This window comes from Cryptosporidium hominis, assembly GCF_000006425.1.
Source record: "Cryptosporidium hominis TU502 chromosome 1 CHRO011050, whole genome shotgun sequence".
NCBI classification, from domain to species: Eukaryota; Apicomplexa; class Conoidasida; order Eucoccidiorida; family Cryptosporidiidae; genus Cryptosporidium; species Cryptosporidium hominis.
Window position 1 is genome coordinate 1 of NW_667458.1, and position 15,858 is coordinate 15,858.

Genomic DNA, 15,858 nt, shown 5'->3' on the forward strand with positions numbered 1-15,858 from the left:
TTCCATTATAGACTATTCAGATGTATTCAGATATTACAGATTCTCATTTTGAATGGTTTGCACTCTTCAATTAAGAAAGATTTCAAAATTAATGATATCACTTCAGTGGTTAATAAAATATGGGAAAATGAACAATCTGACAATGTTAAGGCACAAAATTCATCAAATTCTTCCCAAAAGGAAGTTTTTGGAAAGCTTATAGACCTTGGGAGACCGATGATTACGGATATATTAGAAGCACTGGAAACTGAATATAATACTTTGCTTCTGAACTTAATTAAAGCTTATGGAACTAAGAACGAAGATGAAAACATACAGATAAATAAAAACTCTCATGTTTTCAATACTATGACTACTTTAACTCAAGTGATAATCTCCCTTATTGCATTTAACATTAAAAACCCAGATTTTGAAATTTCAAATTCTTTTATTCAAAGCATAAAGCTTCTTGATGAAAAACTTAAAACTCAACTTAACAAGGACTCTTGCTCACTTATCTCTGATGTTATTTCTGTCCTATTGTTCAGATTTGGAGCTTTAAAAAATACCAATATCCTCAATCAAATTAATAAAAGGTTTAAAACCCATTATTATAGTAGCTTTGTACTCAATAAACAAACTCATGCATGCATATTACATGCAATTCTGAATTGCGCGGGAAATAGAGGTATCTACTCAAAAGAGGACCTTAGCTTTAAAGACAAAATTGATCATGAGATTTTTGTTCCAAAAGAGCAGGACATATTGATGAAGAGCGAAGATGAGTGTGTCAACTGTATCTACTTAACTGAAAAGATGTTGAATGATAGGAAGAATTTAATCAAGATTATAAAAAAGAAGCAGGAAGAGATAAACGTCTTAGTTAAGGCTTATATGGAATCCCAGGAAGCTTTGAGAAATATTTCAACTAATAAAGATGAATCTGAATCAAATATGGGTCGTTCTGAGAGGAAAGATGTAGCTATTGACAAGCCGGTTGATACTTCTGATTATTTTGCTCTTCTAGAAATGGTGGGAATCTTATACAGAAGATTCCCAAATATTAAGGAATTCATAGAAAACCATTTAATGCTGTCTAACCAGGTCAAATCAGAAATTTCCTCTATTTTACTTGATGAGGATATTCAAAACTTTGAATATGAGTATTTAACAGATTCAGGAGAAATACTATTAGAAGAAAGAGATCAGCAAAATGTTGAAAATAGCACTACTATTATGTTTGACGACAATACAGAAGATAAGCTATTGCCTAGTGAGTTAGAAAGGAGTTAGAGCTGTCTTTGATTCCTCCCCCCAAAGGCGTTGTCTAAAGTTAGCTTGGATTGACAGCAATTAAAGATATTTTCTTCTATAGTATCCTTGCAAACCAACTTAAAGATTTTCACTTGTTTGCTTTGGCCTATTCTGTGAACTCTATCCTCTGCTTGTTTTTCTATTTGGGGGTTGTAGTCGAGGTCCATCATAATAACAGATGATGCAACTGTAAGATTCAGGCCTTGCCCAGCTGCCTTTGTTGACAAAAGAAACAACGGAACTTGAGTAGTCTGAAATTTCTCTATCATATTTTGTCTCTCAAGTATGGGAGTTGTCCCGTCCAATCTTAAGTAGAAGTCGGACATGTTATACTTAATCTTTATATACTCTTCGATAATATCGAGTAGCATTGTGTGATGACAAAAAATAAGGCACTTTTCCTTGTTTTCGATTACCGTGCTTTGGATAATTTCGTTCATTTTCCTTAGCTTACAGCTCCCATTAATAATTAGTTCATCATCAATCCTAAATCTCTCAAGTAATGGGGAGTTCTTCACTATTAAAAGTCTAGAAACAAGCTGATGAATCTCATAGTCACAGAGCTGAGTAATATATTGCTCTACTTTAATCCTAGAGTATCCTTTGAATTCATCCACATTATCTGACAAGTAGTCCACAAGCTCTTCTATTTGCTTGCTAGTATAGTGGCCCTGGTGTAAAAGGGTATGGTTACAAATCCTTCTCATCCTGAATATAATCGAATTTACGTATTTTGGGTCGTAGTGATGTTTTCCTCCTTCACGAGATTTTACTTGTTCAATTTGTTCCTGATCTTGATCGTAGTCTTGTAAACCTGTTTTTAGATCATTTGAGTTAAGGTTATCGTCTTCAGATTCCTTTTCATTCTCAGCAGAAGCTGAATCTCCAAAGTGGCTGTTTACCTTATCTTGGATCTTTCTTTCAATTAAGTTAATTAGCTTCTTCTCATCTGAAGATTCTTGGTTGGAGTCCTTATCAAGCATATTTGAATCTTTTGAATCATTTACTGAATCTTTTTCCATATATATACGTCCAATTTCATTATCATACTGTTTCTTTTGTATTTTAGTTAGCTCACAGAATTCAATAAAGGTGTGCTTCTTAGGCAAGCAGGATAGTACGTCCTGCTTAGACCTCCTGAGTACAAAGGGAGCAATAATCTGTTGGAGGAACAATACCTCAGAGTTAGCTTCATCAAGCTTTTCTCTATTTGAAATCTTGCGCTTATAACTATTATACGCATCCTCTAGCAGATCAGAATTAAATACCTCTGGCATCAAGAAAATAAGCATATTACTAAGCTCTGAAATAGAGTTGGATATTGGAGTTCCAGTCAATAACAGCTTTCTCTCAGATTGGATCTTCCTACTCATGGATTTATACCTTTGAGAAGCCGAATTTTTGATGTTATGAGCCTCATCTACTATCATATATGAAAATTCAAAGTGTTTGAAAGCCATATTAATGTCCATCTTATTGCTGAGCATTTGGAAAGTAGTGATAATTACATCCACTCTAGATTCCTCATATTCCTCAAAAAGTTGGTCGGCGATTTGGCGTCTTTCCTTTTGAGATCCATGGTACTTTACGGCTCTGATTCTTGGGGCCCAAATAGATACTTCCTTTGTCCAATTATCTAATAAGGAAGCAGGGCAACTAATTATTACGGGTTTTACCAACTTTCCAGAATCAAATAGATATTGCAACCAAACACAAGTTTGAGCAGTCTTACCTAACCCCATTTCATCGGCAAGAATGCCATTATATGAATTCTGATGCAAAGCCAAAAGCCATGAGACTCCAACTATTTGGTATTCCTTCAATCTAGTATCTCCAAAAGAGTTGATATACTCAAATATTTCACTTTTTTTCAACTCCTCTGTAAGTTTACTAATATTACAATGCCCATTCTTAATATTGTCGATAATTTGCTTTTTGGTTTCATTGTCTGCATTATTTCCTACAAAAAAGTCGACAATCCCCTCTTTCATCTTCGAAGAAATATCCAAGCAGAAAGATAGAGCATCTTCTTCTCTCTGCATTAATTCCCTTAACCTCTTTGCTTCTTTTTCTTCCAAAGTTTGATCATCTTGAGAGCTGTTTTCTAAATCTGTAAAGTCGCTTTTTCCAATAGATTCAATAGATGAAGATGATACGCTGGATGAATCAGAGAGATTTCTAGCACTTCTCTTTCTTCGAACCAAGCGCTTAAATCCTCTATTAAGATCCTCATCATCTCTATCAGAGCCATCGAACAATGATGTATATTTTTCTGAGTTCATATAACCGGCTTTGTTTTCGATATCCGTCTCTGATTCGTATTTAATATCTAAATTGTCCACTTTTTTACATTTCTCTTCAATCTTTATCCTTTTAACAACTGTTAAATCTTGTTTCATATTATCATATTACGCCTTCCAGAGCTACTAGTGCCAGATTCCTCCTTTCTATTTTTCGACTCTCCTTTAATATTAAGCTTACTAAAGTAATAACTCGATAAAATAGACAAATATGAATATAAATAGTTACTTATTAATATTTATACTTACTAACTAATTAATTAATATTCCAAATTTTCTTTTTCAAGAAAATTGGATTTTTTAATTAAACAATGTCGTTTGATTTCCCCTCTTATTATTGCCGGCACCAATTCAGTAACAAAAAAAAAAATACAATTATACACACAAAATTAGCCCGAAGTAATGTAGCTTTCAATTAAATCCCTTCTAACCAAAAATAAATAATTTTGAATTTTCTTAGCTATTCTAATTCTAAACTGAAAGGCATTCTTCTCTTAATTACTATATAGCTATCTAAATAGACCAGATTTTTAAAACTTAATTTTTTAAAAAATTTCATGTGGACACTTTTTAAAAAAATATTGATATAATTTCGACAATAATCCGAGGAGGATAAACTATAAGCTTGAGAATGAAGTTTAAAAGCTAAAAAAGTTTTTTTTTTTTTTAAAAAGCACTCGCCAATAATTAATATATATATATATTTAAAGCTTTAAAGTTGCTTTAGAACTCATTCAATAGCTCTACTCTAACTTTTCTTCCAGTAACTCATTAATTTCAGTTTTTGAGGATATTGCCAAATCAATTTCCATAGCATGTTCATTTAAAAGCTCATCTAGCAGTCTTTCAACAGAGTCTTCTGCATGCATGCATTTTTCTTTACCCACATTTTCCCCAACTGTTTCGGGCTGGGAATCTTCAATAGTATTAAGTAGCTGTCCGATTTCTTTGATCTTACCCATATTTGAGTATCCCATAACTCCTTCTTCGGAAAGTTGCTTTTTCAATTTTGGCATAATGTCTAAAAGCTGCGTTGAAATTTTTTCCTTCGATGATGCTTTTTCTAATCTAGCGCAGAGTCGATCTAGTTTAGAAATCATGATAAGAAGTTCTTTACATTCTTCTTGCATTCTTAGCGAGTTCTCTGCATAAATCCTATTAAAATAATAATTTGGAGACGTTATAAACAAGAAGCAATGGTTAAAAATTGTAGTTATTTTAAACTTACTTAGAGAGGTCTGCCTTCCCAGAAATTATAGCATCCTTAGCTTTCTTCCTTTCGCTCTTTGAATCTCTATCTCTCTTATTGTATTGTCTCTCTAGCTCCTTTTTCTGTAGCTTGAGTTCAAATATTGAATCATCAATAGAAATCCTATTTCCCATATTGAAGTAAAAATTTAATCTTTGGCGCCAAAAAAATACAAATTTATTATTTTTTTTACCTTGGAAATTTGCACATAAAAACACACAAATAAGAGAATATTAAAAAATAATAAAAGAAACATATAATATAATAAATTAAGCATACTAATTTCTATAACAATGATTTAGTAGTATATGAGCGAGCTCTTCAGTTAATTAGCCCCCTATTTTTTAGTGCTTGTTGGATTGCAAGAATCTTAGATTTTTCTTCTTCAGTCCACTGAGCAACGGAATTTGGCTGGATCGAACCCAATGCTTGAAGTAATGCAGGATTTGGGTTGTTTGCAATTTCTTCAATAAGAACAGAAACATCTTCTCCCAAATTTTTAATATTAATATTAGAATTTTCGTTTCTTAAAGCCAATACTTTAGTTCTGATTTCATTTGCTTTGTTAAGTTGCTCTTGATTAAGTGGAACAAATGGTTCATTAACCATACCTAAAATGAATTGAGAGTGAAGAAGAGCATAACAAAATTGAGGATTATCAAGTAAAATGCTTCTTGCAGTTTCAGGATTCTGGACAACAAGTTTTTGCATATGGCCTATCAAATAATATAACTGAGAAACTGTCATTCCTTGTACAAGTTGGATAATTTCTGACGAAATATTATCAAAATTTGCATTGTTATTTGGGATTGAAGGCATAGATGTCCCATCCTCCTGAATTTGCTGAACGTGAGATGGCGCTGTTAAGGATATTGGATGATGTAAGCCTTCAGTTCCTTGTTGTCCCATTCCAATCCCACCTTGAGTTGTTGCTGTTACAGGAGCTGCACCAGATGTATTATTTACAACTAAATGATTATATCTACTTCTCATATCCTGGCTTGCCCAGTCAACCCTAATAGATCTCCCTCTTAATTCGTATCCATTTAAACTCTTTATTGCCATAATACAAGTCTCTATATCACGATATTCGCAAAAAGAGAACCCACGACTCAATCCAGTGTCCTTATCATGCACAATTCTCATTGACAGAACAGGACCAGCTGAATTCATAACCTCCCTTAGTTCGTCTTCTGTAGCGTCAAATGGCACATTTCCAACTAAAGATAAGTTATTTTAAATGATCACTTTTGTCAAGTTTAACTCTTTTAAAACTTACCCCAGACCTGACTTCCTCCTGAAGAATGCATCACAGAAAACTATCCCACTTGTTTAAGTCCTTCTATAAGTTAATATATATATTTATTTACAAATAGTATTTTAGGATTTTTTCCTATTTTTCACTTCGCCTCTAATTCTATTATTAATTTAAAAAAAACAACTTTCGTTTTGGCGCCAATGAATTATTCTATATTTATTTTATTTTTTTATATTTGCCTTCAAGTCAAAGTAATTATTAGATATAATTAAAGTTAGATTGTTCCTTGCGTGATATTACTTTTTTATTAATTCAAAAATATCTATTGGTATCCATTTATTATTGTTTTTTACTAGTGTCTTTTATACGTGTTCATATTTGCAAAAGCTCGTTGAATGATGTTGAAAATAGATTCGAGTTAAATAAAAAACTGAAAAATAGTAATCATTAATATATTTCCAGGATTTTTAGAACACAAACTCAATATTGACTTTAAATCTTTGAAATCAATTTCTAGATTTATAGCTTTTAAGGTCTAATTCAGAAGTTTATGCGGTTTTTTTCATAACATACTAAATGACATAATAATCACTTTTTTTTTTTTTTAATTAAAGTAATCTGAAAGCTTAAATTGTATAATGTTAGTAGAAAAAATACGGTATTAAGACTTCATTATGCTGAAAGATGGTGGAGTTACGAATAAAATCCCAGAAATTTGCCAAGAAATGACTATTTTTTGCTTTTGTAATAATTCTGAACTTGATGGTATCATTAATTTCAAAGAATGGGTAGTGAATGGGGCTGAAGAACATTTATTGAATAATGATCATATTAATATTGTGGGCACAATTTTAATTGAACTTTTAAATAATATTGAGTCATTTCAACAAATATGCATTAATTTAAGGATTTACTCTTGCAGTAAATGCTTAAGTAGACTTTTGGACATTCAAAAGTTTGAAGAATCTGATATGGAGGACTTGGTTTACTTTATAGGAATGATTTTCTCCAAGATTCTGCTCCAAATTTTTAATATTAAATTGGTAAATTTTGATAGAATTATTTCTTTAATAATTGATCTGATCCAGAATTGTATTCGTTACAAAATGACAAATATTGAATCAGTTAACGATAATGAAAACTCAATAAAGAATACTGAAAGAATTCATGAGCTAATTATGCAAGTTTTGTCATTTGGAATTATTCAAATTTCTCTTAAAAATTATGATGATGCTTGTCTTGCATTAAATTATATTGCAAATAAGTATCAGGATATTGATAGACTAGTAAGTTGTCTCAAGGAGACAGTTTTAATACTATTCAAATCAAATAAACTGGAATTTTTGGAAAATAATTCACATCAATATTTCTTGAGTTGTTTTTTATTTTATCCAAATATTATTCATTGTATGGTTAGGATAATATTATCTTTGAATGGAATAGACCTTAGTCAACCACCTTTAGCGAATATTAGAATAAATGATTCTAAAAATCTTGAAGTTTATTCTAGATGCAAGAATTTGCTACAGGAATGCTTTGAATCAAACAAAAACTGCATTAATTGTGAAATTGGATATTCATTATCCAGACTTTGTTTCGAGATCGATGACAATATTGATAAGAGCATTGGTATTATGGAGAAATTAATCAAGAAGAATCCATTTAATGATGATTTCAGATCTTATTTTGGTAAATTACTTTATAATAAAGCAGTTGAAGCCAGAAAAAAAAATGCTGGATTTAGCCTAGTTAAGTCCATTTTGAAAAAAGTGATATTATATATTCCACAATCTTCAGAAGCATACACTGACTTGGGAATAATATATTATGAACTAGGTAAGGAAGAAAAGGCCATTTGGTGCTTCAAGCTTTCAATCCACTTTAATCCTATGAATGTTAATGCCTATGATAGCTTTGGGATAATTCTTAGAAAGCTTGGATTTATTGATCAAGCAATTTTATGTTATGAAAGGATTTCCAGAATTAATCCAAATTGTATTACTACATTGAATGTTATTGCAGCTTTATACGGTAATATTGGTAAGATTGACGAGTCATACGAGTATTTTAAAAGGTGTATCGAAGTTAATCAAGGCGTTCCCGATGTATATAATAATCTTGGAGTGCTTTATAGAGACTGTGGGAACTTTTTGATGGCAAAAAACTGTTTTCTAGTAGCTCTTGAGCTAGATCCTAACCATACTTTGGCGTTTCAGAACCTATTGTATATTTTGAATTACTTTATTCCATTAGATAACCCAAAGTTAATTGGTAATATTAGAAACAATTCAATTGAGTCAATTATTAATAACTTAAAGGATTCTGAAAAGAGTCTTTGTTTAGATATCAGCTCTACTCCAGAATCTTATGCATGCGAGTCTCAAATCTGGATAAATAACTCCGATTATTATATAAATACCAAGATATGTATGAACTATCTTTGGAATGGGGGGATAAATTCATCGAGATTCATAAAGAAATCAAGGACCCGTCTTGATGATTTAATTCCTATTGCTGAAATTCCAGATATTGAGTCAACTTCAGACAAACAATTGATTAATATAGGGTTTGTTGGTGCAGAATACTTCCANTCATGCAGTTGCATTCTTCATTTTAGCTCCTATAAAATTTTTAATTAAGAATTTCTCAAAGGACTCAACTAGAGATTGTAATATAGAAGGCAATTCAAAAGTCAAACTGAATATCTTCATATATGACAATTCCCCTCACCATGACTATTATTCATGTTTTTTCAAGGATCTTATTCCTAGTGAAAATTGGAGATATATACATGGGAAAGATATTGAATTTTCTTCAAAGCTTATCCGGAGTGATAATATCCATATTCTCTTTGACCTAAGTGGCCATACAGTCAATAATTGCTTGGCTTTATTTGCTTTAAAAAACTCTCCAATACAAATCTCTTGGATTGGGTATCCAAACACTACTGGATTAAAGTACATTGATTATCGTATTACTGATAAGATAGTTGATCCTCTTCATACAAAACAAAAATACTCTGAAAAATTACTTTATCTCCCAAATTGTTTTCTTTGCTATACTTTACCAAAAATTCAACATCCACCAATTTCCGAACCTCCTATGAAAAAAAATGGATTTATAACGTTTGGATCTTTTAACAGAGTTACTAAATTACATCCCTTAACAATAGAACTTTGGGGTGAAGTCCTAAAAAGTGTTCCTGAAAGCCATTTGTTGCTTAAATCCAAAGCATTCAGCTCACAGTCTTGTTGCAATTTTTATCTTGAAATTTTCAAATCAAAATACAATATTCAACCACATAGAATTTCTTTAATCCCCTTAAGCAACTCTTATTACTCTCATCTGGAGCTTTATAATGATATTGACATTTCTTTAGATACTTTCCCATATGCTGGAACAACCACGACATTTGAATGTATTTTTATGGGAGTTCCATTAATTACTTTAAGTATTGACCAATCAGAAAATTCTCAAATAAATTCTTCAGACATTTATACTGAAATTTCATCATTTCATTCTCAAAATGTTGGAAGGTCCATTCTCACTAATTTAAACTTGAATGAACTCATTGCAAGTAATAAGAAAGACTTTGTTAAAGCCGCTTTAAGCCTTGCAAATGATACCGAAAGACTAATTTATTATCGCTCAAACCTTCGTGGAATGCTCACTGAATCCAAACTTTGCGATGGAGAAAAATTCTCTCGCGATTTCTTTGAATTGATTTTGTATACAATTGCATGCCATAATAAAAATTTATCTGCATGCAAGTAATTTTTTTAATCAAACAAATGACGTGTCATAAATAATTGAAATGATTTGCGCGCCATTTTTTTACAAATAAAAAGATGATTACCCTGTTAGTTAATAAGTCTATATTAAGTTTTCCACGACTCTCTCTACAACGAAGTATTAATTTATCGAAATTAAAAGAAAAGTAGGATAAAATGACATAATTAGAATTTTCTAACTTTATAAGTATACGATCCAATTGGGCTTAGTGAACTCAGCGTCCAAGTGAATGCTCTACCAAAATAAAATATAAACCTAGTTATGACTAATAAATATTTATAGGATATTGGAGGATCAATTTGATTTTTTCTTTAAAAATAAGAAATTTGGTCTCTTCCGAATAATATAATTACATCCAAATCGAACAAATCAAACTTTAGATAATAAATACCAGGTTGGTAAACGAAATGAAAGAGATATATCGAGGAAATATAATGGTAATCAATTACATTCCTGAGTAATGCGACAATCTTGGAAACTGGATTTCTAATATATAATAAAATTATATTGAAAAGGGAAGATTGGTTGGTGCAGGAGAACCAAGCAACTGCTCCATAGTAGCCTGCATCTGGAAACTAATTCGTCCAAAATCTGGATCATTACGAAGAGTCTGGGAATGAAGCAGCATTGCGGTTTCAATATCATCAGAACTCAAGTTAAACTGCTTCTCAACTTTAGAGCCTACCCAAACCTGTGCGGCAATAGTTAGTGTCTTAACATCAAATTGATCTTTATTAGCTATAAAAATATATTGATCCACGAATTCTCTTAGTTCTTTCAACATAAACTCATTAACCTTGACAAGCTGATCACTACTAATACTGCCTGCTCGCTCTGTTATAGAACTTGGTCCATGGATTCCCATGATCTTTTCTATTGCGCTACTTATACCCTCGTCATTATAAAAGCGTTCTACCAAGCGATCAAAGTCAACTAGAGAAATTTTCCTCTTATCTAATGGATCCTGGGGAGACGCATCTTTAACCTTATTATAGCAATCCTGGAGAGACTTTGGGGGGTCGGCAACAAAGTCGTTAGTTAAGGAGCGCATTATTTTCTTTAGAGAGTTTTGACTCTCTAGGATCTCATCAAGCAATAATAACATGTCTTCTTTAGTAAAAGTATCCAGCGACCCCTTTACCGTGTTCTCCGGTACATCTTTGGCTACCGAGGCTTCAACTAAAGTATTGGACTCGTCCTTATTTTCTGAAGAGTCACTTCGGAATAAATAGTACAAAAGGGCACCAACCACTGCCAGACCTCCTGCTACTGCTGCTGCCGTCCTGATTTTGGAAGAACCCATCTTTTCTAAAGGTCCCCCTCACTTACAAGTTGTCTTAAATCAACCTCTAAATCCTACTAGTGCTTTTATAGACAGAAACTCCTTTCTGGAACAAACTTATGATTACTTTCGAGTCTAAGTATCGGTTAATATCCCCCACGTCGCATTGGCCTTAAAACAAGGCGCCACCACTCAGACCGAAAGGAACCAAATTACCGCCATAAAGTCCAGCGGGTTTACCGCTAGATTTATCAGAAATATGGTGTTCTGGTGCTCCACCTCTAGTTCTTGATCTTCTTCCTATTCCCATATTAGGGGCTCCAAGTCCACTGATTCCAGGTTGTGAGAGGAATGCATTTGGGATTGCAGCAAAGTTACCCTTCATCGGGTGATCGAAGTGCGAATTATTCAAAGTAATTCCATTGGTTTTGCGGATACCATTCATATTCCTACTATTGAATCCATTTCCATTCGGTGGATAGTTCTTATTATCTGCATAGCCACACAATTTTTCATACATTCTGCGTTCAATAAAGTCTCTAGCTTTTTGGCGTCCAAAGGCTGATCTAGAGAATATTAGGACTCTCTCGAGAACGTTTCCTTTATTTTCATCAATAAATATAAAGGTACCGGTTTCATCTTCAACACGTCTTAAAAAGCTTCCTTTTGCACCAGTTACATACCCTATCACATTTTGTGGAATTGAAACAACTGTTACATCTTCTCTAGCTCTGGTGTCAACAGAGACTGTCGATGTTCTTTGGGCAATTAGCCATGCCAAATATTCTTTGGCGCGTTTTCTCTCGCTCAAGTCACCATGAATAAATGCAAAATTTCCCACGTATTCAATAATCGCTCCACTAGATGCACAAAGTCTCCTTCTTGTATTTCCCTCTTTTCCTACAGCATAACTAAGGTCTTCTGTTTCAATATGAACAATATCTGTTGCTAGATCCTCAATGTGGTCATGAGATTCTGCTTTCAAATCTTTTGTAAAGTGCCCATTAATCTTTTGTTCAATGTAACACATTACCCTCAACTCAGCAGCTCTTCTATTTCTAGCAACTCCAAATATAGCCAAGATGTATTGTGATTGGGAATTACCATTGTTCATAGGGACACCGTTGCTTGGAGGGGTACTGTCAGTTGGACACTCTTCCTCTGGTCTGCTAAAGAACATTAAGGTTCCAGAATCTTCTTCTATTGCTCTCAATCCTTGGCCTTTCTTTCCTGTAATATATCCAACACAAAGAGCTGGAACATTAACTATTGTAAGGTCATCTCTTGAATCCGGGGTAACATCGATGGTTACTGGGCCATGCTTTTGCTGAACTAAATATTTAAGATATAAGTAAGCCTTTTCACGACATGCTGCATCTCCATTTATTTCAACCCTGGCTGTCTTGCTATCATCCTGAATAATTGTAATGGAGGTTCCAGAAACGGCCGCGAGTTTTCTTCTTGTTCTTCCTCCTGTTCCAACAATGAACGACGCGTCCGCAGATTCTATCTGCGCAATTGTCTGGTTATCTCCAACTTTCAGAATATTCAACATGTTTTCTAGTGACTCCTATTTCCTAGCTAATTTAATTACAACTTGGTTCTTTCACCTGTTTCCTGTTTTTTTTTGCTTTATCCCTCGGGCATGTCTACTTGGCGCCAAGCCAAACGGCCCCCCATTCCTGGTAACACTACGAATCAGGTTTGGCGCCATTGCCAATTTTAAAGAAAAATGCAAACAACGCGGAATCACAAAGAACACAAAATTTAAGAAAGTGGCTTTATTTTGACTAAATTGGATATGACCGCAATGCTCTTAATTTATGGACCGGGAGCTTCTACTTATTATTAGAGCTTAATTGAAGGATTACTCTTATTCCTACATATTCTTAGCCACGACTTTCCACTATTATTGGCTCTGTTCATCCAGCAGAATTGACACAGTGCGGGAGATGTCTCCATTAGTCTTGTGAAGAGCTTGTAGTATTTTCTTATTGTCCTCAAATCCCATTTCTTTCACTTCTGCTAATAGTTTTACATAGTCAATTGTACTTTCTGACTTTGATCCATTGCTTGCTTTAGATTCTGGGCATGCTGACTCTTGGGTTTCTTGTTCACTTGCCATCCCCAGGGAGCTTAAGGTACGCCTGACCAAGTTAATTTGAGTTTCCAGTTGCTCTCTTTCTTCTCTGCTCAGTGGTTGGCTTAGCTGTATTTCGTATCTAAGTTGATCTTCCGCTTGCTTCTCGCGGAAACCAACTAAGAATAGTAACTCAAGGCCTTCATCTATACTCATTAATACACTCTTTAGTGTATTACTTGTTGATTTAATGCTTCTGTATCTTAAATCACCGGGATTACTTATAATATTGAAAAGTATAGTTTCGAGAGTTTCTAATACTCTTTGGCACTGCCATCCGTACTTGTTGGAAACAGTGCTCAGCTTCTTAGAAAACTCAGAAATACTATCTGAAGATCCAGAAGATCTAGAGTGATGGCTTGTTCTACTACTCCCTGTAGAGCTTGACCCAGAACTCAAATAACTGAACTCCTCTGCAGTTTTATTGATCACATTTGAGGGGTTGATTCCATTCGTGTTCCAAACATTTGCAACTGAGCGAATTGCCTGACTCTTCTGCGCTTTTTGTAGCATTGGAAGAATCATTGAACCAAAAGGAGTTCTCATCACCTCATTTGGCAGATCTAAAATATAAGATGGAATACCTTCTCCTATCAAAAATTTGACTATATTATCTGAAAAGTGATTACAGTTATGATTTAAAAGGTCGTAGTTATCGCTGTTAAATTCATTAGAAATTGATTCCAAGTGGCTATTTAGTTCTTTCTGAGACTTTTTCGTGGTTCCCAATGTCAATGTTCGAATAGGTTTTAGTCCATACAATCTGGTAATCTCTTCTGGTCGAACACAAACTATCCCACCTCCATAAAAGTATTCATACCCATAAACAAATACTCCTGTATGATAAATAGCTTCAATCGTTCTTCCTAAAAGCATTGGGGACAGTTGAGATGCCATTCCATTGCTTAAGTCGTAAATATGAAGCTCCACTTTTTCCCCTATATCACTCATTTGTAATTCAACAGTGAAATTTAAAGTATTGTCCTAAATATACAAATTAAATACTCCAGTAAAAACTAACAACTAAACTACAATTAACCTTTTAATCCTTATATTTTTATCAACTAGTAAATTCAAATCTCCCTCTATCTGACTTTACCAAAAATTTATCTTCCCCACACACGTTGGCGCCATTTCGTTTTTGGTTGACTATTTTTTTAGTCTCGAAATGCTTTTTCAGCCAAAGAAGGACTGGGCCAATGTTCATTTTTTTTAGGATTCTCACCATGAATTCGATTTAAAGTTGGTTTATTTTAAAACTTCTTAAGAAAAAAATGTACTTTGCTCTTTTACTTATTCAATTACTTGTTTTTCAAATTGAGGTAAGTTCTGCATGCATGCAACTACCTTATAGAAGTAACTGATTCCATGATTCCACAAAGTGTTTTCGTCAAAGTACTGATACAGAGGAAAGTTCATTAAGGCAGATTCAAAGATCTTGGCCTGCTCTTTCTGATTGGATCTGCGAAGAACTTTATTGTTCTGGTCTTCGAATTCCAATACATTTTGGAGTTAAAACATTATGGGGAAAAGGTAAGTTGCTCAATCAAATCAAAGTTATAGGAAAGAATTAATTTTCTTCTATTTCAAAAATTAAGGAAACTTGGAGGCATCAGATGATGAGTATTATAGGTTACATATGGCTTCTGATGAGTCTGAGCCAGTGGATCCATTTGATAATAAGGATTTTCTCATCAATTCTGTCTCAAGCTTGACCAGTAATGCTATTAGATTTGGAGTTTACCATTATGTTAACAAGAGGGATTCTAAAATGACTGGCGTTGAATCCTCTGAAAACCTGGAGACTTCTGAAAAGTCTGATAAGAAGTCAGAAAAGAAGTCAGAAAAGAAGTCAGAACACAAATCGGAGAGTAAATCTGACAACAAATCTGAAAAGAATAAAAGTAATTTGAGACCAGAAAAGGAATCCAATGAAAGCCAGAAGGAGAAAAGTGGTAGTAGAATGAAGTACTGGTGGTCAAAGTATATCAGAAGGCAAAAGAAGAAAAAGGAAGAATCAAAAGAAAAGCAAACTAATACACATCGGAATCAAATTGATAGTTATGAATATCTATTTTTTGGTTCAGATCCTGGTAACAAATCCAACTCGACATTTGGAAATCCTCAAGCCACAAGGGAGCTGTTCATACAGGATATGACATCAAATGAGGATATAATGAACTCTAATTATAATGGAAACAAAATGCGTCCCGAAACCTACGTACCACTTGAAATTAAGACTTCTATTTTTGCTGCATATTTTGCAGCAGAACCTGTTGTTATTCACTTTTCCAAAACAATTTCTAGGAATAGAAGGGTTAAATATGGACAAGAAATTGCTGTAGCAGAAGCATTTCCCAGAACTATTAATAACTCATTATCAAGTATTATTTTGGCCAGATGCGATGGTACTATATCCATAATAAATCAGACCAAGGGACTTCCGATCCAATCCACTCGGATGTTTCTTGTGATCACATGCAATGACACAGTATAAGGCAAGATCTTGCTGAAATATTGTGCAGAAGAATTTTGTGGGGACAT

The 15,858-nt window shown here is 33.5% G+C and overlaps 10 protein-coding genes across 10 annotated transcripts; 3 read left to right on the plus strand and 7 right to left on the minus strand.

The window, feature by feature from the left end:
• Positions 1-216: 216 nt before the first annotated feature.
• Chro.10156 (hypothetical protein) lies at positions 217-1,272 on the plus strand. The annotated part of the gene is made up of 1 exon (XM_663331.1): positions 217-1,272. The coding sequence occupies one exon, from the start codon at positions 217-219 to the stop codon at positions 1,270-1,272; it is 1,056 nt and encodes a 351-aa protein (XP_668423.1).
• Positions 1,269-3,692, minus strand: Chro.10155 (SWI/SNF-related, matrix associated, actin-dependent regulator of chromatin subfamily A containing DEAD/H box 1). The annotated part of the gene is made up of 1 exon (XM_663332.1): positions 1,269-3,692. One exon carries the CDS (start codon positions 3,690-3,692, stop codon positions 1,269-1,271), a length of 2,424 nt encoding a protein of 807 aa, XP_668424.1.
• Positions 3,693-4,336: 644 nt separating this feature from the next.
• Chro.10154 (hypothetical protein) lies at positions 4,337-4,723 on the minus strand. Its single annotated transcript, XM_663333.1, has 1 exon — positions 4,337-4,723. The coding sequence occupies one exon, from the start codon at positions 4,721-4,723 to the stop codon at positions 4,337-4,339; it is 387 nt and encodes a 128-aa protein (XP_668425.1).
• A 94-nt stretch (positions 4,724-4,817) lies between these two features.
• Positions 4,818-4,976, minus strand: Chro.10153 (hypothetical protein). Its single annotated transcript, XM_663334.1, has 1 exon — positions 4,818-4,976. One exon carries the CDS (start codon positions 4,974-4,976, stop codon positions 4,818-4,820), a length of 159 nt encoding a protein of 52 aa, XP_668426.1.
• A 187-nt stretch (positions 4,977-5,163) lies between these two features.
• Positions 5,164-6,015, minus strand: Chro.10152 (cleavage stimulation factor). The annotated part of the gene is made up of 1 exon (XM_663335.1): positions 5,164-6,015. The coding sequence occupies one exon, from the start codon at positions 6,013-6,015 to the stop codon at positions 5,164-5,166; it is 852 nt and encodes a 283-aa protein (XP_668427.1).
• A 759-nt stretch (positions 6,016-6,774) lies between these two features.
• Chro.10151 (SPY protein) lies at positions 6,775-8,739 on the plus strand. Its single annotated transcript, XM_663336.1, has 1 exon — positions 6,775-8,739. One exon carries the CDS (start codon positions 6,775-6,777, stop codon positions 8,737-8,739), a length of 1,965 nt encoding a protein of 654 aa, XP_668428.1.
• Positions 8,740-10,394: 1,655 nt separating this feature from the next.
• Positions 10,395-11,195, minus strand: Chro.10150 (hypothetical protein). The annotated part of the gene is made up of 1 exon (XM_663337.1): positions 10,395-11,195. One exon carries the CDS (start codon positions 11,193-11,195, stop codon positions 10,395-10,397), a length of 801 nt encoding a protein of 266 aa, XP_668429.1.
• Positions 11,196-11,346: 151 nt separating this feature from the next.
• On the minus strand, positions 11,347-12,729 carry Chro.10149 (hypothetical protein). The annotated part of the gene is made up of 1 exon (XM_663338.1): positions 11,347-12,729. One exon carries the CDS (start codon positions 12,727-12,729, stop codon positions 11,347-11,349), a length of 1,383 nt encoding a protein of 460 aa, XP_668430.1.
• A 354-nt stretch (positions 12,730-13,083) lies between these two features.
• Chro.10148 (hypothetical protein) lies at positions 13,084-14,265 on the minus strand. Its single annotated transcript, XM_663339.1, has 1 exon — positions 13,084-14,265. The coding sequence occupies one exon, from the start codon at positions 14,263-14,265 to the stop codon at positions 13,084-13,086; it is 1,182 nt and encodes a 393-aa protein (XP_668431.1).
• A 688-nt stretch (positions 14,266-14,953) lies between these two features.
• Chro.10147 (hypothetical protein) lies at positions 14,954-15,811 on the plus strand. The annotated part of the gene is made up of 1 exon (XM_663340.1): positions 14,954-15,811. The coding sequence occupies one exon, from the start codon at positions 14,954-14,956 to the stop codon at positions 15,809-15,811; it is 858 nt and encodes a 285-aa protein (XP_668432.1).
• The last annotated feature ends 47 nt before the right edge of the window (positions 15,812-15,858 follow it).